General features: G+C 41.3%; 1 protein-coding gene across 1 annotated transcript in view; it reads left to right on the top strand.

The window, feature by feature from the left end:
* Positions 1–24,294, top strand: part of spin (Protein spinster) — a 144,584-nt gene that overhangs the window by 85,773 nt on the left and 34,517 nt on the right. The window contains exons 4-5 of the mRNA XM_071661034.1: positions 20,628–20,824; positions 23,600–23,751. Coding sequence (XP_071517135.1) covers positions 20,628–20,824; positions 23,600–23,751 — 349 coding nt within the window. The remainder of the gene's footprint in view (positions 1–20,627; positions 20,825–23,599; positions 23,752–24,294) is intronic.

Here is a 24,294-nt window from a genome sequence, read left to right as displayed (position 1 = left end):
ATAATCCTATATCAGTGGCATGTTAGACATCGAGCAGACTGTTTTATAAGTTTAAACGAAAATTAGTTACGATGTGGGAAGTTATTCATCCGGTTAGTTTGATTTAGGTTAGCTTGTAGTAAACGTAGCAATTTGGTATGGTACAGCTTGAAGTAAACCTAACAGAATGCTCCAATTCAGTTTCGATATCGCAACTTTAAACGTTCTGGTCGGAAGTTAGCGGTATCTTGAACTTTATCTTCAGCGCAAGTAGAAAATACAAGTGTCGGAAAGACGCGTTAAACCGTGTTTTACTCTAACCTGGCTCTGCGGGAGCACTTCTCTCCGGTTCAGTGACCTCGGGGTATGTAACCTCAAAAGGATTTTTGCAGCGAGCATCCACCTGGGATGCCTGATTGCACCTGCAGAAGAGTATAAATAATATAGGTCTTCGATTATGGTATGACCGGATAATTTCAGATACGCTGTATGTAATTTGTTTACACCCACGATTGTAGATGTGCTAGTGCACGTTTGTGCCGGAAGCAGTTCAGGCCGGTTTTTTTTTTATACTTGCCACCTAATTTGGGTAGTATGGAAACGAGAATACTTTTCTCTTACATCAGTGAATGAAAGGTTTATTGCGTGTTTTGTGAATGATAGGTTTATGGCGTGTTTTTGGAGTTGTAGATGTTACTTGGGGCACAGCGAACGTGAACTTGTCAGGATTCAGTCGGACAGAATGTATCGTACAGTAGGGAGGTTGCTCGTGTAACAGTTAATCCGGCCACCTGCACAGGCTGTACCTTACCCTCGCTCAGCCGGGGGCGATATGGAGGGTGGAGGCTATGTGCAATACCGTGAGAGAGGTGAGGTAACGTGGTTAGATTTATGAGGTTTGTTGGTTACGATGTGTATGTTGTGACACAGAGTGACGAGGGGTAGATGTGGTTCGATTTGGTTTTTGTCCAGTTGTACGTTTAGTTTTTTTTTTATATATATCTTTGACCTTACGGTTGAAGGATGAATTGGTTTGTTGGAGCAGTGAGAAGGTCCCCGAGGTGGTGGTGTGTAGGCTTGCAACCTCTAGTTTCACGTGATGGTATTTTTAGCCTCCGGTGTGTGTCCAACAGCCTCCGACGTCAGATGCACCGATGAAATTGTAGGGGTACGTTCATGTACAGACCCAAGATGCTTATCGTTTTAGAACATAGAGCGTAGACGAAATATAATACAGATTTTTATATCTCAAGGTGTCTGTTTCTTTAGATGCGTTTGCACCCATCCGTACGATCACAATGGCATTAAGTATATAAAAGTAACGCAAAATATTAGATTCTTTAAAAGGGTCTTCTAATGTCAAAAAATAAAGTGCCGCCCCTCCATCGTATTCTATTAATATTATTATTATTATTATAAATACCCGTTGATCCCTCTGTATTGGGCATCTGCGGCTTCGAGGCGTGGCTGCACTCCACGCAGGAGCAGAGAAAGGATAAATTCCCTTGGAGCAAGAACGTCCTTGCCGAAACTATTCGTCACTGTCTTCTGACGTCGATACTGCATCATCAGTGACTTCCTGCTCACGGTGTAACACTTCGCCGTCAGTGTCCGGTAACAACACCAACCCAAGATATATATAGCACTCGCCATCCTAACAAAGCGAATCATTCGAAAACATATATGAGGGGGTGAAAAGAAGTTGTACCTTTTGTGGCGTTAGAATTCTACGAAGTACAAAGGTTAAAGCAAGAGATATGTAGAAAATTTCCGTAGCTTCACTGTTCGAAGAGAAGGGGGGAGGCATCACACATGTCAATCCTAATGTGGCTAGTCTGCACATATATCTTGGAAGAAACTAGTCGCGTCCCATAGCGTCATTTCAGGGAAACTCGCAAGAGCATATGCAGATTATATATATATATATATATATATATATATATATATATATATATATATATATATATATATATATTTAGATGACAGATTATGGATGTTGTGTAGGACTGAACCCTCACGAAACCGCCTTCACAACAGTCCGGTGGCGCCACCTTGGCTGCCTTCACACCCTGCATTCTGTGGCGGCTTTCGTGTAACCGTTGATTTCGTCCTAGACTATCGCCGTAGGCATATCTACACAGGTCGTGACAACCATCATGATTATTTTTAACGTTGGTGACGGGTTGAAAAATTGGTTTAAAAACAAATCATGATCTTTCCCCATTGGAGTAGTTCCTTGCTTAACGTTACTCTATACAACCGAAGAAATTCCTGAGCAAGAAAACGTACAAACTTCCCTTACTAGCCGCATCGATTCTGTAAAACATCTGTATTACTGGGGCATACTAAGAGCATTTAAACTATACTCACGATAACATACATACGCTATGAATGAATGTACACCTTGGCTAGGACTAGGTAAAATGGGCAATTTAAAATGCCTCCGAAGAGCTTATATGAAACTTAAGAATTCTCACCTTTTTTTAATGTTTGGGCTAAATATATGGAATACAGAAAACAACCTTGGGTTTTATAAGGAAAGCAGACAGCTGACTCTTGAGTTTACCCGACCAGCCGGGTTGCTCAACTGTGTAAACTATCGTCACTAAACAGCTTATTTGAAGAATTATATATAAGAGTTTTGTGTAAGGTAAGATCTAAGGCGAGTTAACTGGTAATGGGATGAATGGGTAGTGTTAACATGACCATACATGGTGCGCTAGAGTAAGGCAGCCAATGGGTTTCTCTCAACGAAGTGTGTCTAACCCAAACGTGCTCCAACACCGTTTCCGGGAAGACTAAACACGCTAGCTAGCTAGGCTCCCTTCTGGTAGACCACTCCACTGCCCCACATACTTGGTCAGTGATGACATGTATTGGACATTATTAGTGACCTGTGCATCCGATGCACTTCGTTTTTTTTTTTTTCATCCACCGTTCATTTCAGCGCTCCAGTTTTCCTAGACTAAATCTAATCTAATTTGAAGGGTGTAGACTTGTATGGTAATGTTTGCTTAAAAGACAGTTAGTAAACTGATAGTGCGCAATGAATAGTTTATGTCGGCGAGGCTGATACTTTAGTAATGTGTGTATTCACAGTTATTAGTCTGTAGCACAGGCAACCTAAATCCGTGTGTGTGTATGTGATTGTTAACATTTTCTGCCCTCGTATTATGTGACCCTCATTTGCCTTCCTATCCTTCCATCTCCTTCGTGCAAGTTGAGCTCACTTTGAATCGTCAGCAGGAAGTGAATGTCATTGTACGTGACAAGTAGTCGTGTTCGATGATAGCTAGAGGCAGCGTGTTGACATACTGGGCTTCTATTATTCATGTATGTTAACGGATGTAACTCACAGTAACTCTCTGCCCACCAGCAGCTGGGGTTAAGACGGTGAATGGACGGGGGTGGTGTAACCGGTGGACTGGATGTAGACAACGCGAGCCTCTTCTACACTTATCTTAATTTCCCATGGGTGTTTACACGTTGGAAATTTTAGGAGGCTAATTCTTCTCCATCGACTAACCTTATTAAGAAGAGATAACATTTTACAGTTTGTAGAACGTGGAAAATTTTTGCCTTTTCGAAAATTCATGTAGGTAATTTCGTGTTACTCGAATTTCGATCATTTGAAGGTGTAGTCGAAGCTTGGTGATCGACATAGCCCACCTCAGATGTAAAGTCCCTCGTGTTAGAAAATAAAAGATGAGAAAAAATGCTTGGTTCTGTGTTAATGTCGACTGTAAACAGAACTGTGTTCTGGGTTGTTGAAGCTGGTAATATTTACATCACATATGTTTTCGTTCTTGCTAGAACTGAAGAAGAATCTTACTAGGTTGCTTTGGCCCACGTGAATACCATGACGACCCAAGACTACATTTACTTCAGTATGTCCAACTCTGTGGCTCAACGAACACTTTCCACGCTTTAGTTTGAAATTCCAGATTCCTTTTACTCTTTGCTGCTGTGGTACATGTACAGATAACAGTGCGATTTTGGAGATATAGAGTATAGAATTGTATACATAAGTAACAGCAGTTTGAAGTTGTGTGAGAACTCGTTCACTCTTCGTTTTTTTAACCTTGGTGATGTGTGAGGGTTTGCCGGCATATCGACTCCTCCCGCCACATACACGCACACACCCACGTTCTACCTCATGCTCCAATGGCGTTGCCAATGCTTGTACATTTTATCTAAGTTTATACAGCAGTTGCCTTGTTTTTGATTACGTAATTTGGTCGGGATCCTACATGGGATATTATGGCTGATGTAAAAAAAGTATTATAGATTGATATAGTGTTAGAAAATAAAACTAGGAAGGTTGGCGTCACTGTGAAAGTCAGATAGCTATGACGTCATACATCGCGCCATCTCTTGGGCCAATGAGCTGGCTGAGAGGAATCAACGCCCACTACGTCACGCGTGCGTAATACTTTTTTTCTTTTTTTATCTCAAGCTAAACCACTGAATTCCCGTTTCCATGTAATGTTAACAGTACAGACTAAGTCTCAGGAGTTAACGAATCTAGTAGTTTTCTTTTCAGCATAGCTTTGTTTCCATGCATGGCTCTTCTCAGCCATCTGCTCTGCGTCATAAACGTTTGGGTGAACGTGGCGACGTTGCTATGTATCGCGGATGAAGTTTTGTGGATTGCAGTCATCGTACACTGCAGAATTTCAGATACGACAACTTTGCTTTTGCTTGTGTTCTTGTAATAGTCTCCTCAAACCGTCACCTGACTGTAGTATCTGTTTGGTATAGGACAATGCGAAGAAAAACTACCAGAAGGTGTTTAGGTTTCCAGTTTATGTCGTGGATACCGACACTTCCTATGCACCAACACCACAACGTTTCGGTGGGTTATGATATTGATTTCTATATGATCATGCTTTACGTATGGTTATGGGCACATATAGCGTAGCGCCTCGCAAGGTCGCCGGCAGTCTGGTCCGTAGCACCGTCTATATTTATATGTAAACTCGGGAGGGTGTAACCGTGCTAGCAAGCCGGCAGGGTTCGAGGTGTGAGTTGAACATTTTCATCTGCTTGAACCGTGAACATAGATATGAGATAAATACTATGTTATTCATTTGCTATTTGCAAACCTGATACTGTTTCAGTCTCGTCAGATGGCAGGGTGACGCGTAACGGGTTGTATGGGTTGCGCAAAAGGTCCACAAAAACTAGACTCCGTTTTGACACGTTCTACTTTGCGGAGCCTCTCTGGCTCCATAGCACTTGTTCCTCTTACTGTTCAGCTGTCAGGTTCCAAGGGTTTATGCTGTTGAAAACTGTAATAGAAAATAAACTGGAGATTACTATCAATGCTGTGCCCTTTTCTTTTTCATGAAATAATTAAAATCCTTTAAAATGCTGTGGGTGGTATGTTCCTTGCGGTATCTGTGGACTTGATTGCACATTGGGAAGTCTGGCTTGAGATTTCATACTCGAACACCGGGTTATTGAAGTGTAAAGCTGAAGATTCGCACATTTTTCTCCTTGTGGTTTGTGCATTTTTCAATACCCGTATTAACCCAGTCGGTCTGACTAAGACCCTTTGTGACATCTTGTAATCCTTTGGTGCTACCCGCTCACAGGATGAGCATCTGGTGCACAGTGAATGCCCTGGATACTGTAACTAATCAATGCCCATCTAGTGTAAACGGGACAACTTTTAAAGATATTACCTTAATACCAACTTTGTTGTGGTGTTAGTTAAACTCCCGTGGCATCTTTACCATGCTCACGGCCTTTCCCTCCCAAGTAGAAGGGTAATTGAGGAGGATAGAGAAGCAAGAGAGAAAACAGTGGTGATTCCACACCTCCCGAGAAAGTGATAAGTTTCACAGATGATTTGAGGTACAACTGTAAAGTTTCCTTTGGTAGATATTATTGGTCCATTATTATCTCTGGTCTAATCGTTAGAAATCGAATTTACATTTTTAATGGGCTTATGCGAAATGCATAGTAATATCTCTAGCCTCCCATATGAGACATGCCATGTGTTTAAAAGGATCATATTTACGTCATAACCACAGTCCAGTCGATACAGAATGTTGTTGATGCGAAAGGAAGCGCAAGCCCATATAATTCCTGTCAGAAAAAATGCTGTATAAATTACAAAGCTGATCTCACTATGTAAATATCATGGTCACTTACTTCAACGGAGATTACTTGCGTTTAGATCGCTCTGAACACTTATGGCGTACCGATGTAGAGTTTATCTCATTTCTAATTATTTAAATGTTATCTATGAACAGTAATGATAGAATTATATAAAGATGCATTCTAGCAAGGTCATGTACTCTCAACACCGCCCACGCCGACTGTTGCCATTAGTGTATGGAAGGAACTTCACCTCCTATTGCCGTAGTTCTTTTTACTCTATGGTAGTTGGCCTGTTATCTCATTTGATGCTCTGAAACTAGTAGTCAAAAATTTTTAGAGCTTGTAGTTACGGTAGCATGTGTTATATGCTAGAACTGGAAAGAGATGTGTAGCCAAACGAAGGTCGTACATTGTTGCCAGTTGTACTCAGACCTGTTGCTCTTGTACCCTGGCTACCCTAAACAACGCCTCTCTTGTTGACGTTATCCGATAAGGTTGTAGGGCGGGTCTAGACGACTGACTCCTCCGAAAATCCATTTCCAGTAATAGATGCATATCGGAAATGTACGTCTTTCATATATTTTGCACATGATACTGATCCAATTCACTTTGGATATACAGAACAGAGAAGACCAGTATATGCAGCATACTTGATACAGGAGGGGATGGTAGAAATTAAAGGTATAGAGTGATGATCAGTCCTGAAATGCGGAAGCATCAGCGGGTTTGTAAGACTGCGTGCGGGTGCACACGTCATCACCATTTTGGGTTTCTTCTTCCCTCCCACCGGACGAGCCCACAGTGTGGAGGGTTCTTAACTTATTTAGGGAGGCCAGATAGTGAGAGATGAACGATATCACTTGTGTGAGCAGTCCAGTACCTCCTGAGTAAAGCGCCGGTGAAGCACTTATTATGACTGATGTCAAAAGCAGTAAAGAGAGATTTTCGTGGTTGCTGGACGTGAGGAGGGGTGTACGCTGCCGATCGTACCAGGAGGGAGGGAACTGGGGGGGGAGGGTACCAGACCCGCCTGGGGAGGAGATTGTTGGGGTCCTTGGCCAGCTTGGACATACCCAAGCGGGTGGATGTTGTTGGAAGAATGGTGAGCAGCGTTGATCAGATGATTGCTAGAGTAAGTGGTTGATGTTTTGATGATGGGAGGTAGGACAACATACGGTTGGTGAAAATGCGTAGGCTAAGCGGAAAATCCCAAGGGCGTCATTAGCCCCGGATCAACAGGTGGCTGTGTGAGCGGCGGGAGCTTCGCGTGGTGGGGGCTGACTCGGTCGCTTCACCTCGCGCTAGGCCTATAACCTATACACCATGCCAGGCCGGTTCTGCATTGAATTCGAGGGAGGGATAGAGTCTCATCTCTCTTTCTGTATTGAAGACTTTTGTATGTCTTTCTCCGCGATGAAGATAGTTGTAAAAGTGGTGAGCGCTACACGCTTGTCCAGCCTTCATGGCAGAATCTCGTTGTGTGAACTCTTATGGAAAAGAATGGCTGTGAGTGGGTCGTTTGGTGTTGTGGCGGGTTAAGGTTATTGCCGGGCAGCACTGTGGGAGACGGTTACCATGGCAACGCGTCTGCTTGCCAGCCTTCCCTTGCGGGTGTTTCTGAACTTAGCAACGGACTCGTAGTTGCCAACAGCTAGGTGTGTTAGTTTCGTAGGTTTACCCTCAATACGATTTTGATGTAGTAATACTCCAAAGGCAGTTATATATATATATATATATATATATATATATATATATATATACATGGGTAATAGTTTCGTTCGTTTGAAATCCGTGTATGATGGGAAGGGCTAGGAGCAACTTTTAGCTTCAGACATAAAAGATATTCACCAATTACTGCCAGTAAACAACGGAAAGTCAGAATATGCACCAATTAGTGATGCGAAGCTGTGCAGTGCCTTCAGCAGATGAAGCTCACCAATTTACAGTAGGCTAAGCTACCTTACAACGTGCTCTCAGTAGTCTATCTCGAAGTTCGTAGCTCAGGCTACCTTATATCATATACGGTGTCATAGTACCCAGAGATCTACACAAAATACCGGTAATATAATCCTTTTTGATATTTCACACTTAACCTGTGAAATTCAATAACCTTGTCATCAAATTCTTGTGGAAGACGCTGATATATTCGTTCTCCGTCCCAGTACAAAGTCATTTCTTTTCATGAATCTATTGCACCAGCCATGCTCGCCTTAAAATCAGGGATGCCCGATTTCACCGCATTTCAAGGCAAAGATTCGGATTGATCCTCGGGAAACACCATATCCATTCTGTCGGTTTTCGCTGACACACTTTGCCACTTCAACTTCCGATTGTGGCCACTTGGGCCATTTTCCTCTGTTACCTACATTTGTATTTCGGCATATGCTTAAGTTGTGCTGAGAGCTTTCTCCACTCTCTAACATTTTTTTTCGGATACCTTAAATTCTCTTACTCCTGCACAGTTCTTCGGCTGCTCTGTATATGCTTTATCACCCTAATTTGATGTTCCATTACCCTCAAAAACTTAGGTCGACTTATACACGAAGCATATAAATCGGTGATTTTTATGCCAAAAATCAAGTGTCGACCAATACACAAGGTAGAATTATAGAATATATACATTATGTGTGTGTGTGTGTTTGTATGTATTTGTTTTTGTGAATGTATGTATACACATACTACACCCACTGAGGACAAATACTTGAATATTTAAAGTTTCCAAATGTCTTCGAACTGCTTAAGAACAGTGCGTACGTTTTTACCCCTCCTAAGGTACTCCACTTGCCTATGGTCTTGTTCGTCAGTAAATATTGTCATCGTGGTGTGTTGACCTGCCTGTGCCAGGTGGTGGGAAGGCCTGCTACCCTCAGCCACCCATCACCCACCCACGCCAGGCAGGGAACACAAGCTCCGACGGACGCTTCTCGTCATAGACTCACTGGAGCGTAAACCTGCAGCTCTCCTGGCTAGTGTTAAGTGGTATCACTCGTCCCGCGCCGGGCTCAGCTGTGTGGGGTTTGTCCGCCCGACTTTTAATGTTCTACGAAGGTTATCTTGTACTGCATTTGCGTGTGCGTTGGAGAAGTGTCCATAGCAAAGCTCTGTTAGGTAGGGGTTTTCTTTGTTTCTTTTTTTTTTTTTAGCAGCCAGTGACAAATTCGTGTAACGGTAGCAACGATTTGTTTTGTATTTTTTTTTTTTGTATTTTTTTTTTAGCAGCCAGTGACTGGATTCGAGTATTGGTGGTGACAAGAATTATGCATGCTGTATTGTACATGCATTTTCATGTTCCTATAAAGGGGCTCTCATAAGTATTTGATTTTTTTTTTTTATAGAGCCATTCCAAAGTAGATCTCGGCCTTCACCCACATGTTACCCTGTGTTACACAAGGTGAACTATTGTGACCAGTGTTACCCTTTCATACCTGGACACACGATCATCACCCAGTGGTATATAGATATATATCACTACGCTACATTTCACCCCTCTGCATTTACCGCATCCCGTCCCTACCCCGCTGCACTTAGTGGCTGCGTGTGGAGCCTCACCATATGACTATAGCGACGCAGACACTCACTGTCTCCACCCCCATGTGATGATGAATAGCTATCTAAGGCTTTGTTGTGGGTGGGGAGGAGGGAAAGAGGTCCCGTTAGAAGGGGCAGTTTGTTCGGCGTCGGATAACCGGTCTGCATTATGTCGCGTCAGAGTATCAGATGGCTGAGAGAAGGGGGACACGTTCATTGTTCTTCGTGTACTCTCCGGAGGAGTCCCACACCCCCCCAGAACGGCCGCGCCCTCGTAACCCACAACCGGTACTGCTGTTGTATCATGTAGTGTCCAAGGTGATATTTTACGAGGAGAATAAAGGAAACGAAATGGATCGTGGGGGTCCTCCGTGGAATTTCAGCATTGGTAGAAACCATCATGTGACGTTTTTTTGACACCTCCGTTTCTCTAAGACTCATTTTGACCACAATTTGAAGAGCGACCTTAAAGACTCCATACCAAATATGTATGATCGAGTCTCAGGACCACATCTATGGCACTCCTACAGCATGGAAACTGGAGAATAATGAACTTCTGTAAAGCAAGAAGTTCCTTGACAAGTCTAGTCTTTAGGACCAGTGGCGATAATAGCCTTGCCGGAGGGGTCATCCCTCGCAGTGTAACCATTAGCAGGCTGAGTCCGAACACACACAAACACACACACACACACACACACACACACACACACACACACACACACACACACACACACACACCTGCTTCCCTTTACTCGGTTTGGCGAGAAAAGGAAGGGAAAATTCATCGCTTGACTACATCGTAGCTTTTAGAAAGCTATGACGTAGGAGGAAGGATGTGTTTATTATTTCGTTTAATTGAATGTGGAAATAAAGATGAAAAAAAAAAACCGGGTTAGGTTAACGCAGTTATGAAATTAGAACATATTTATCGTGTGCGTTACCAGTGATACACGATGGGGCGAGGGAACAAATCAGGACAAAGTGGTTGATATTAGTGGGACAGCCTGGATGAGTGTAATGTGTTTCTCCCTCTCCCACCCCACCCTGCATTGTGCCTGGGTGTCGAGCCAATATTAGTCCTGAGTAATGGGGTCCTCACTTGTGACACACACACACACACACACACACACACACACATTTGCACAAACATACGTATGTGTATGCACTTATAAACCGTCATTAACAGTGTTAAGTAGTAGTAGCAGTATTCTAATTATTGCTAGTGATAGTAGTCGTATTTTTATTATATTATCATGCAGACATTATCGTCCTTCTGTGTGGTCAGCAATATTCCATTTGTCGGTGGTAATCGTGTTTTATCTGTATAATGATGTACACAATGGGATTTATTGGTCTAAAGTGAAGCATATGGATAATGGGCGGTAGGTTGGGGTGAGGGAGGGTGTTTGTGATGGTGTGGCTGGGGAGTACTTCGGGAGGAACTGGGTTGATGTTTGTAACGAGGGAGAATTTTTTCTTTTGTCAAGTTTGTATGCGTAAACGGAGAGGGATAAATGTTTGCTTGTGATGTAATGTGGTATTTTAGTGTATGATTGATGTGGTGGTGTTTGCTGTGCTCTTAAATTTTTGTTGTGTGAGGCTAATGCTGTATTTATCTACATGGTGCGTTCGGACGAGGTAAAAGAATGAGGAGATTGTGGTACATGCACATATGTTCGGTGCGGTTCTCCTATGGTGTTTCTGTGTTGTGTTCGGTTAGTCTGTGGCATGTCTGTAAGATGTTAATATGATGATTGTCTGTAATGTGCTTTGAAGATGGTATTTATTTGTGGTGACTTTAAAGTGATGTTTATCCGCACTGTTTTGATGTGTGTGATCGACCTGTACTGCGTTGGTTAATGTGTATTCTTTGTAGTATGCGGTTGATGTATGTCTGTAGTGTTACTATACTGTTTATCGTGTACAGATAATTTGACATTTGTATTGTATTACGGTTGATATAATATTTACAGTACGATTAATCTGGCATTGTTTTGTGGAGTTTATGTGATACATTGTGCATGTTAGTTATAATTGAAAGATATATCCAAGGGCTGTCATTTTGTGTGAAGGATTGATCGTATATCTTACAATACTAGGATGAGTGCAACATTTATTTGTTGAGTAATGTAAACAGAGCATGTGCATGTTGGGTAGTGTAGATGAGCATAATTATCAGTTTCCGTTAAATGTATCAGCGTATTAATGCGTTAAAGTGGTTCCCATAATGTTTACGCCCACTGCAGGCGAGGGCTTTATTGAATTCATCCCTAAAGTGCGAGAAATGGGGCGAAATATATCAGAGTGAGGTGGGAAGAGGTGATGTGAAGCACAGTGGAATTATTTACGTATGAGTGAATAGTGTTAGAAGAGAAGGTCGTTAGCTGTGTGTCTGTTTGTGTTCAGCGACTACGTTTGTGTACCAAGTTAGGGAACACGTGTGTGCAAAGAATGTAGAAAATAAGTTGTACACAGCATTAGATAAATTCTTTATCTTGTATTCTTATTGATTTTTATGTATATATGTATCAGTAAGATATCTCTTATTACTATTCACGTGTCCATTTTGCATAAATGAAGTCAAAGGGAATCATTGTTTTCTAAGTTGTGAGGTATTGTATATCATTTCCGGAGATAAAATGTTTCCACGCTAGTCATTTACCCGTACCTGAGAGATGAGGTTGGTGTGTGTGTGTGTCCCGTTACCTGTTTATGCAGTGTGAGGAGGGACATCTACCATCGCTGGGTCCTTTCTCTTAACCATATCCTGTTACTACTTATTTGTACCGTACGAGGAGGGAGTCCTACCATCGTGGGGGCTCCATCTCTCTAATGCTTGTGTGGCAAGCGGTGATCCATGTAGGTGCAGGCACTGCTACAGTCACCACGACGGTAACCTGAAGAACAACAGCGTGTGTTGCTCGAGATAGTGCGGATGTCTAGGGCGGAGTCGCCAGCCTGGGGGGGAATCTGTAATTTCTAGCTTCCTGCCTGAGCTTACCTGCAGCTGTTGTCGGCCCAGGAGCCTCCGCATACGCTGTGAAGAACAAACAGATAGCGAGGAGAGGTAACTTGTTAACCTTGACTTTATGGCACATCATTTATAGTGCTAGCATGCTTGTATCGTGATGTATTCTATGTTTAATCGTGTATTTCATGGATATCTCGTGAGGGTGATTTTGGTTCTGAATTGGTAACTAGGCTGCGATGTGCTGCAAGGTTGTGCTTAGCTGCAGGGATCGGTGTTGTCGTGTGTATGTATATGTATGTATGAATATATATATTGTGTGTGTGTTGGTCACCCATAGGTGTTTGATTTATATAAAAGGATTGTCAGTATATTTCGATTCATACATTTTATTCTCTAGATTTCTTCCCGTTTTATAGTTCAACATGCAAAGAACTGTACGTATATCGCACAGAAGATACGAATCCACGCAGATGTAGACATACGAGTGTAGTGCCTGATAAGATTAAGGTGGCCGTCTGTACTTTGTCTTTTGTGATCCCTGGTAATGCAAAGCAGAGTTTCCCGATGATATGGAGTCTTAATTTGCCCAGATTTCTAAGATAACAGCAGTAAAGCTGTAACTCTTGTGTGAAGCAAGAACAGTCTTCAGCCAACTTGATCACTAGAAGACAAAAAGAGGCAATCTGGGTGTTGGCGTACACCCAAGGTTACGTTATATACGCTCATACTCTTGTGAGAGAGCCAGATGGCAAACCGTCAACTACCCATGCAGAAAGACTTCTTTTTCTTGCCCCAAGCTTGAGGACAAGTAGAGGAGTCTTCACGATATGCACTGGTTGGTAGGCGTACTAGATAGAAAGTAGAATGAGGGACAATTCGAGATGAAATGGTGTGAAGAATCTATCTCGTAAACTGTGACATGTACAGCTAGAGAACATTAAGTAAGCGTACCGCATGACTCAGACCTTGACGTGGTCTGGTAACCAGGGAAGGGGAGGGGAGGAGGATTCGGGTCGCCCATATGTTCGTGGAGCAAGTGTGGCTAGTCACCCTCAGCTGCGGGGGAGAAACCACAATACAGAGGCTGTCACAGTAAAATCATGACGGATAGGAATGTACGGGCGTCTCGGGTGTGAGTGTGGACAGGTATATTGAAAAAGATGTATTGTTGGCACATAGATGCTTAAGTGTATGATAACTGGAAAGTTAATGGCGATGAGAGTAGAGGAATGGTAGAAAGCTTGGAAGTGGAGGGTAGAGGGTAGCAGTCTGGACGAGTAAATTTGACGTGTGAGGTTTAAATGTATTCTTGATCCGTTCTTTGAGGCAGTACAAACGTGATAGTGGCTAGACTGCAGTTTCCTGATTATACTTTCCAAAGATGTCATGATCATACGAAATACTAGAGCAAGTAATTACTTTTTTGAAAATGTGGTTAAGGCACATGTTTATTATAGTAGAGGCTTAATACGATGACTAATTCATTCGTTCAAATCATTTCTTGACACCGAGGTCCCGCGTGGTTATCAGAGAAGTAATGAAGTGAGCCTCCGGTCGACATAAAAATAATGGCGTAAATGTTTCTTGTGTATGGGGCATGTGAGAAAGCCGAGGCCAGTACTAGATTTGGCGGAAATCTGAGCCAGTCAGTCAGTGATGCCATTGTAGCTACGCTTTTAGTCAACTCTCGCGCTTGCCCCTCACTCCTCCACCTGCTCTGCCTTGGCTACTTGAGCATCAATTGTTGTACTGGCTGATTATAGTTGCCAAGATATGTATACCCAGTGTATTAGTATGAACAGAGAGGTTGTAAGATTTGTAGTCTGTTTTTTAAAGCCATTGTAAAAACATGAAAATTATAGAATTGAGAGGATAAATTCGTTGAGTTTTTTATTATAAACATGTTTATATCGGTGACATCTGCTTCAGCTACTGTTTATGCGATGAATATACTGATTCTACTGGGACCAAACATTACTGAAACTATTGGACGATTGCTTGATAAGCTAGAAAAGTGTATGACAGGAAAGACTATCTGGGCATGCAATAATGCCAGTGTAGTTTTACTGCAGCCGTATGGTAGGAAACCTATTAGAGAAAAGAAATAATAAAAAATTCACCAAGTTTGCCTGAGTGGACCTCACACGACAAACATTCTGTGGGTTGGAGAGTGAGTTTTCCCTGACACTGACTCGCCACTTTAAATTAACTGTTGTACACGAAGCACCTGTGGTGCACCTGAGTTAAGTTTATCACTTAACAGCTGTAGCTTGCCTGTGGATGATAAAGTTCGTTACTACTGTGATTATATTGATAAAGCTCATCATCAAGTATGTCTAGACGTATTCAGGGCTGATGCCAGTCTAGACATTATATAAACATAAATAATTCCTTTTGTATTGCGGGACTCCATCTTTATGATGTTACACCGCTAGTGAAGAGTCAGTCACCTTTGACGAGTCTCTTATCATCGTCGGATGACGGAAGCTACAGTACAGTCTCGTCGAACTCTTCATCAAAGGAGTCCATCCTGTCCTTGCTACTTAGTGTAGTGCACCCATGGAACTGCAGGAGCTACTGGAAAAGGGTGCGTAGGTTAACATCAGGACCTCGTCTGAAAAGGATCGTGGGGTAATGAATAGCAGTAATCAAGGTGTAGATATGTTAATTGCAGACTCGAGGATATCCTGATCCAGCTTGTAGTGCTTTGATTCGTTGGTGAACGCTAAAAGATTATAGATATGTGGCGGCGGACAGGGCTGGCGCTCCCCCTTCCCTTCCATATCCATCGTGGCTGATGAGACAAGAGCGAGGGGTTGAGGAAGGTATAGAGAGAGCGGCAGGGTTAGCTGATTGTCACATATGGGACCGAAGAGAACCAATCAGAATCTCGCATAGGTTCAGTTGGGTTAGCCTCATTCGTTCTCAAAATGAACCGGGACTTCCTTAACTATTCATGTCGCTCTAAGGTGAGTAAACATTTCTGGGAAAACGTTTCTGAACGCCCTTTAGTGATCAAGCACATGTTTAAAAAGAGAAAATGCTCTATAACCCACAGGTGATATGTCTACTTGGCTGTACAGTACAGCTCCGTTCCCCACAGACACGCTGTTCGGCAGCTGTGTTCCGCGCACTACATTCAAGCAGTCTCTCGCTCACCCTTCCCCTGGCCACATAAGCTGCACTTTAAGCCCCCTTTTTTTTTTTTTCGAATACTGTCGAAAGCGCTTGAAACACCGCATGCAACTAGTTCTACAAAACCATTGTATGTAATTATTTGTAGTTTGTCATATAATCACTATAGTTTAATGTTTAATTCTTTTCGAGTTTTGTTTTTTCAGTTCTCTCGCCCACCTAGTTTGTACTTAAAATTCGCTTATGTAGGAGGAGTTTGGATTTACCTCGGGAGATGATCTTTCCGCGAGTCCCATTCTAAATATAGTAGACAAGACAATATGGTGCTGAACAGGGTGTCCCCAAGAGCCCCATCTACGCATCCTCCGCTCGGACCCAGCGAATCGTACCCATGTTAATGTACCCAACACTCTTGCTGTATCATGTCTTTTTGCTCCCCCTTTTTATCATTGCTTGGCTTATACACACGCAGACAAAAGGTAGCCACTGACTGGGTAGTAAAAAAGATATATGTATTTCTAAGGGCTCAACAGATTGTGAGGTATTGTAGGTCATGCTGAATAATTCAAATGGGTTATTTAGTGGATGATCAGTAACGTGGTTTTGGAGTAATGCAAAGTTTTCCTGGAAAAATCATAGCGAGCTAGCGAGCACAGGAGTTGGCATGAGACTAAGACGGCAAGCGAGGCTTGGTTGGCAGCCTCTGTTCACCAGATATTCTTTACATTAAACATATATGTAGTTTCTGCTCCTCGTATTCCCTGTCCAAATTCTTTACCATCAAGTTAAAGGGAAAAGTAACGAAAGTGATAAGGCTAATATTGGCATTTCTTGCATGTTGATAAACCATCTTTTTGGGTAGGATTAGAATTAAGATGATGGATAGTCTTCGTAACAGTTTTGATCGCCAAAAGAATAAAAGCTATCCTTTGACCGGAATTTGCATATTTGACTTAACCCTTTGTCTCTACTACGATGCTGCCCTTGAAGTCATTACATAGAAAATCGTGACTTGCGGGGGTTGGCTCTGTAAAAGGTAGTAATATACTCAACATGATTGTTCCTGCAGAGCTTAAATCATACGTTAGTTCTATTCAAATCATGTTTGTATGGCGGAATCTGGCATGAATTTAAGGGCAACCCTGTAAAAGATCAGTTGTATATCAGTTAAGTATTATCCTCCGAGAGAAGGATGAACAACTGAGTTTGCTGTGGGCTGATTGTTGTCCCCGTCGATCCGAAGTGGGCCAAACCCTGGGCCAGCCCCGTGCTGTGTGTTAGGCATTTGTTGAAGTATTTGCAAACGCTTCATGTTCCAGTAAAGCTGCAGTGTTAGGTAACGGTTGGACCAGTGTATTATTCTTCAGAGGTTGAGTATTGTCGTCTTTATAGTACATGTCAACTTGTATGTCAGCTGTCGTTAGCATTTGGTAGTCAAGCAAATTCTTATGTAATCACTCAGAAACGATTCAACAAGTTTTGTTCGCTTATGGCCGAGTTTTACCTCCGAAGTATTGATTTTTGCCGCAAGAGCGGAGGATTTGATTATGCACCCCTCTTTGTCCTTTAGGTCGTAGCGTAAAAGATAAAGTGCACAAAGGAAGCACCTGTTTTGCTACGTATGTAACAAAAGAGACGAAGTACCATGGAGTCCGGTACTTGTGCCACACGTGCGCTGCCGTGGACGCTCCCTGACAATGGGTATAAGCCTTGGCTTGTGTCGCCAGCATCTCGCCCACTTGACGCAAGTGAAGATGAAGATTAACTAATGGAGCAAGAGGATGTATGGTGTGCGTGGTGGGAACGTTGTACTCTACCCCCGGGATAACACGCACAAAATCCTGTCGCCTGTTTTTCCTTTACGATCCTGGCTACTACCGTTATCTATATAAAATTTCACTCTTATGGCAGGGTTATGTGTGTGTGTGTTTAGACTTATTTTGGCTACACATAGAATGCTGTTAGTGCATTATAGTAATGGGTCATATGATGAAATTTTTTCGATGCGGTAATCAAACTCTCTAGATTTAGGCACCAAGTAGCTTGTTGATTGCCCTGTGGGCAAGTGCCTTTCTGTAAAGTTTAGGTTTTATGTTACTGGCAGTTGAAGTTTCTATATGTCTAGTAAGTAGCCCGTTATAAAGTTGTAAATTAAGATTGTTTTTAAACACCTCACTTGGTATTTAAACCCATCGTAATAACAGACCAGGTTATGTTTCCTAATTTTCAAACGGTTCATTTGGTAATCAAGTTTATTCGTATTGATTTATTTCGAGTAATAAATGTCCTTAAATAACTTTCAGTTGACAGAGTGCAATCTCCAGGTGAGAGATAAAAATGGTGTGTGGGTACGAGGACTTATCGTCCATCAAGACCGTAGGTTGTCACATGTGGCCCGTGGACCTGTGCTCCTCTCTCATGAACTAGTAGATCCGGGGGGTTTCATCCTACATGGATATTCTACCGCGCGTAGGGTACACGAAAGTTAGAGCAAAACGTGTTGATATTTGTGCTGTCCAGGTTTTGAGGACGCCACGGGTTTTTATTGAATATTCATTGATTCTAGATTCTTTGATGATAGATATATTGTATGTATGTATGTAGGCGACGGGATTATAATCAGGATTATTGGAAAAGTTGAACTATAGTGACGTATTTGTCTTGGTATGTCGTCCCGAAGCTGTGTTTGGTCTTGATGAAGGATTGTGGTTACAAAATATTTTTTTCAGCTTTGGTTTACTCTCTTTGGTAGGCAGGGTCAGACTTAACTGGTTCCCTGTAGTGGCACGAAGACTGTAAGACAGGTATGTCATTGATCTCATATTTCTGTTCATTGATGTATGGAAATTTATATTTTCACCTTTTTCTCGAGCAATCTTGGAAAACTTGAGCCTTGCTAGTTTGGTGAAAGGATTTTTGGTTCCCCCCCTCTGTCAGTACTCTCAAAAATGTGGCAAGTTTTGATTCATTCATAAAAAAAAAGGCATGTTTGGAAAGAACGACATGTAGAAAAGAAATTCAATGACGAATGGCAACGCTTCGACTCGCGTTTAACTGTACAAAAGAAGCTGGGATCTGTCTCCCTCACGTTTACCATTCCTCTCGGAGGGCTTCAGTCTGCTCAACGTAACGTAGATAGGTACTAAACTGCCCATGCATTTTTTATGTCACTGAGGCTTGGGGTAGTCTAACCCATCAGGCGCGTGTGTTCCCCCTACAGAGATTGGCCGGCAGAGTACACATCGTTGGTTCTTGTCAAGGGCCTACTTCATTCGTCATCCAAATGGGCCATATCCTTTTCTTCGCCAGTCATGACCGGAATAGATTTGGACTCTAAAAGCAAGGCTATGTATAAGAACTCTGTTTTATTATGTGGTATGTGTATGAATGATCATGCAAATGCCGCTGCTTGTCATTCCATGATCATGGGAAGTAATTGGGTACGGTTAGTTCGTAGTAGATGATGATATTCCTCGTCTGTTTTCCTGAGAACGAAAGTGGCGATTTTGTACATATAACACTGGCGAATTTTGTATGAATCGTGTTATAACCTTCTCTGTATTCGGTATAAAGGCAAACTTTGAGAAGGAATGTGAACACGCGTCAGTGTTTTAGTGCAAATTCATTGAACGTTGACAATATGACGTTGTGTCATGTCTACAAGGTACGCACGACCTAGCCTTTTGTGATCATCAGTCTAAGTAAGAAGTAAAGAATTTGCTAGATACGTTCTTACAGTTTTATGTAACTACCAGGTGTGGTTATGGATTTCGGAGTGTAACGGTTAGCGTTGTATTTGTGATGTACTCTTAGACCACCTGGGGTCGAGGGGTCGAGTGAATTGATTCGATTTCTCGTTGCGGCAGTTAGCTCATAGACTACCCAACTGTTATGCTTTCCTTTAGCTTTAACACCTTGAATGATCAGTGGTGCTAATACACTGTACAGCTTGAGTCCAAGACGAATTGTGACGGTAGAGACGGAATGTCCAAAGTCGATAGCTTCCGCAGTGATGCTGCTGGAAGGCCTGAACAGCTGTCTTCTCTCACATATTCTTAAAATTATCATAAACCTCGATTAATAGGAGCTGCCTATGTATAACCCTATATTGTGCAGTTTGGTTTTCTAAGCATTCTCATGCAGAACAAAAAAAAAGGTACACATCTTTGTTTCTTACTATCCCTATGTCATGGTTAATATCTCTGCTTATTTTCCTATTATCTTTCCTGCAACTGCTTGAGATAATGGTTTTGCTTTTGTATAGATATAGTGATATTGGTGATTACTGCTGTTCACGTTATACGAAACTATCTTGTGTATACTTGTTTACACTCACACACAGATATCCTCACACGTTCAGTTTTCATGAAGGTTTGATGACGTGTCTAGTATAATTTTTTGTTCCTCTGATTTACTCGATATCTCCTTATGTAATATACTTTTTCATAAGCACCAAGGCTATAAAAGAAAGAAGATTGTGTTGGCTTGCATGTTCTGTGCAAGATGGAATATGTTCACTGAATTAACTATGCTCACCTTTTGATAATGGCATTGTATACTTCGTATGATTTGCCTCGATAGTTTTCATTTTGACAGTAAAATACTTTTTATTTGATTTTTCCCTCTTGACATGTATATTTCAGCAGATTATTATGGGAAGCAGAATAGACCAGCCATCGTAATATTGAATATAGTAGTTTGATAATCTATAAACTTCATAAGGCTTATTATTATTATTATTATTATTATTATGTGAGACATCTCTGCCACATATAGTTATTTGGTGATACATAAAAAGACAGGAGAGGGATGAGCCTTAGACCAGTCTCGTAAAAAAAATTTTGTTTTAGGTTTACTCATATGTAGTCTCTCGTTGCCAATCCCTTATTTATATTCCTCTTTTCAGGCGTTTTGTTGGATATCTCCAAAACTTTTGATATTAACGACGCGAAATCGGGTCTGCTACAGACTGCGTTTGTTTTAGTCTACATGGTAATGGCTCCCCTGTTTGGCTATCTTGGGGACCGCTTCTCCAGGAGGTACCTCATGGCAGTGGGAATCTTCTTTTGGAGTTTAGCCACGCTAATTGGATCCTTCATGCCGGTAAGTTCTCTACGCATATCCTTTTACCTATAAGTGTGTGTAGGATACTTATGATTGTTTCAAATTTTAGAATTTTATTTGTAAATTCCATATACGAAAGATGGAGTGCTTTATATTCATGGAATTTCATGATAGCATTTCTGTATTGTTCATTCGTTACCGTCATTAGTCAAGGAAGGAAAAAGTTCTATGTAGTTCTGCATTATACTGATAGTAACAGGTAAAGGCTTAGGTATGGGAACGCAGCATGAGTCGTATTTATATTCATTAAGTTACAGGTTTAAAAGTTAGTGGTGTGCCTGAACCCAACATCCAGTAGGCATTATGGAACGGGATATGGAAGATGATAATGAAGAATGGAAGTGAAAGGTATTTCAGAAGAAAAGTAGATGAAATATGCGGATGTAACAATTAGAAATGATTAAATCCGGCTTAGAAGAGTCAGCGATATAAAGTAGGTCTTTTAGTAGGTCTCTGACGTGTAGTAGAAAAAAAAAAAAAAGTCTTATGAAGGTATTTGATATCTAGGTTTGATGTTAAAGGGTTAGGTTAGTTGCACCTACCTGCTCACATTGGGTCTGATGCCTTGACAAGATGGCCGAGTTATTTTTCTTCGTATCAGTTGCGTCTTGTCTACAGCCAGTTCTTTAGCTCTTGTTTAGGGATTATGCTGTAGACTTCGAGAATGGGGAGAGAAAAAAAATCGTGTTTGGAAACATGAATGTATTTCGACATATGTTCGTGTACTGGTTAGTAGAAGTTGATGTTAATTTAGACTTTTTGATATTCTTTCTATTCCCTGTGGTGTAGCAGCGGTTAGCGATCCTGACCGCCACACACACACACACACACACACACACATGCCACCTGGGATCAAACCCACATTGGTTCGAACCCTGGTCGCAGCAGCCAATTCACTGTACGCTCAGCTGTTCACCCTTCCTTAGGGGTTGGTCGATAAAATGGGTACCTGGCATAGGCCATGGTGTATATTCACTTATTTGTGATTATCTCTTTGTACTGTACAGGAAGGGAGTTTTACGTGAACTCGTAGGACCCCAACCCCATCTCTTGAACACACTCGAGTATCATACAACCCATTGTGTCCTTAGGTTGTTCCATCCCTACATCTCTCAAAAGAACTAGCCACTACATCAGCCTCGTTTAGACCTAAAGGTTGTTAGGTAGATTTAAAGCCTCCAGCCTTTCGCTGTAGCTTAACTCTGTGTCTATGATGCCTTCTTCAGGGCCTTCTCTGCGAGTTCTTTGTGTTTCGTAAGGTGCTATGACCATTGCCACTTCCATCTTTCCATGAGGAAAATGCACGAGTTATTCAGTACACACGATTGCGTTTCATTTAATATCATATACAAGTTACACACAATTATGGTACATGGAAAATTTGAATTGATGTAGTTACACAACTCTTGAGAGTTGTATTGTTTTATAAGCTACGTACGTCCTATACTTAAAAGTTAGATTCCAGGGGTAATGTTTGTAAACCCAATCACCTTTTTGCCATGTTGAGATATGGAATATAATCACAGACTTGAGCCAAAAATTGTCTCAACTTTCACGATGATAATCAGGACAAACACATGAATTGATATTAATATTGCATGTCTCCAGGAGAATCAAGCCAGAGAGATACATGCGTCTCGGGCATAGTTTTGATAGAGATTTTACATTGATGTATTACGTCTCGTATTGATAACTCTGCCATGTAGTCATTCTGAAGCAGTGTTAGTGATTAACTGACTGGGAAAGTGCATTGGTTGGTGTCTAGTTTGTTTGGTGTAGCATATGCATTATCATCCCACTTGAGCCTAGTTAAAGTGATGCCAAACCAGATTGATAGTTATCTCCTCCACTCCAATGGGTATCAGTATAGCTCATATTCTCCTGCCTGGAGGTAGCTGTATGAACCTTATGCAAGGCCTGAATGGTGGCCATTTGTTCTTTTAAAGGCCTTTCCCCGCTACTTAGCCCTTGTTAGGGGGGACATTAGCGCCCTGCTGTGAACAAGGGATGTTGCTACACATCTCCGTCCGGGGGCAACTCCATGTTACAAGGGCACACTGGAAAGATTTTGTCCATTGTTAGTATGATTTTCACATTAGTCCACTGAACATTTGCATTAATTATTACCATAGTAATATGCTTTAGCATATGTAGTATGGATTTCTTACTGGCTTGTTAGAGAAGTGATTGGATACGATCGTGGTGGAAGTATCGGCCATTGATGCTAAGAGAATCTTAAAAGAATCCAAATATTTATGGTACAAACCTTGTTTATTGTTTACTGCTTTTAGTATCATCGCATTTAAGGTATGCCAAAGCCAAAAATTATATATATATATATATATATATATATATATATATATATATATATATATATATATATATATATATATATATATATTCCTATGAGTCCACGGGGAAAATGAAACACGAAAAGTTCCCAAGTGCACTTTCGTGTAATAATCACATCATCAGGGGAGACACAAGAGAGAAATATAACAGTTTTTTTCTAGATAATAAAACCAAACTACGGTAAGCTTTTAGAATTTGGATACGTAGGTGGCTTATGTTTCCACTTAGATTTTAGAGCAGGGAATGTAAATTATAGCACAGAGAGTCACAGTATCTGCAGTTTGTGTGTAATGGGGTACATACTCTTTATTCTGGAAAGCTGGTAGTAGTGATGATTTCAGTATGTTGAAGAAAATTTGTAGGTATTTCTACCCAGTTATTGAAGTTTCTAACTTTCCACAGAATTATGAATTGTTCCTGATATTCCGATGTTTCGTTGGTGTGGGAGAGGCAAGTTATTCCACCATTGCTCCCACCATCATCTCTGATCTCTTTGTAAAAGACATGCGCTCCAAGATGCTGGCTGTCTTTTACTTTGCCATTCCTGTTGGGAGGTAGGTTTTAGTGACTTAACATGTAATACTTGTACCTTTAGTTTTGCATGCATTTTACAATACAATACCTAATTTTCAATTGGTAATATATCATTTGATTCTTTATATATATATATATATATATATATATATATATATATATATATATATATATATATATATATATATATATATATATATAGCCAGTAAGAAAACAAGCCAGTAAGAAAAAAAAAAGGAGAGACCGAGGGGAGGATTTCCAGCCCCTCGCTCCCACCCCTTTTAGTCGCCTTCTACGACACGCAGGGAATACGTGGGAAGTATTCTTTCTCCCCTATCCCCAGGGATATATATATCAAGAAAGTCCTCTAGAAGCAGGAAAATATAACGTTAGTTTTATATATGTATATCTAAGGCTCCCGTCATGGACAAAAATCCAAATCAAGGCCGCGCCCTAATTGAAATATAGAAAGAATTATTAAGCTGAAAAAATAAGGACAAGGGAAAGTATGGATTTTTGAAAAAGTGAAAACCTGTATTTTGGAATGTGCAAGGTTATAGTTA

The sequence above is a fragment of the Panulirus ornatus genome, chromosome 73 (genome assembly GCF_036320965.1).
Source record: "Panulirus ornatus isolate Po-2019 chromosome 73, ASM3632096v1, whole genome shotgun sequence".
In the NCBI taxonomy this organism is placed as follows: domain Eukaryota; kingdom Metazoa; phylum Arthropoda; class Malacostraca; order Decapoda; family Palinuridae; genus Panulirus; species Panulirus ornatus.
The sequence above is the reverse complement of the archived record's forward strand: the minus strand, read 5'-3'. Positions and strand labels throughout refer to the sequence as shown.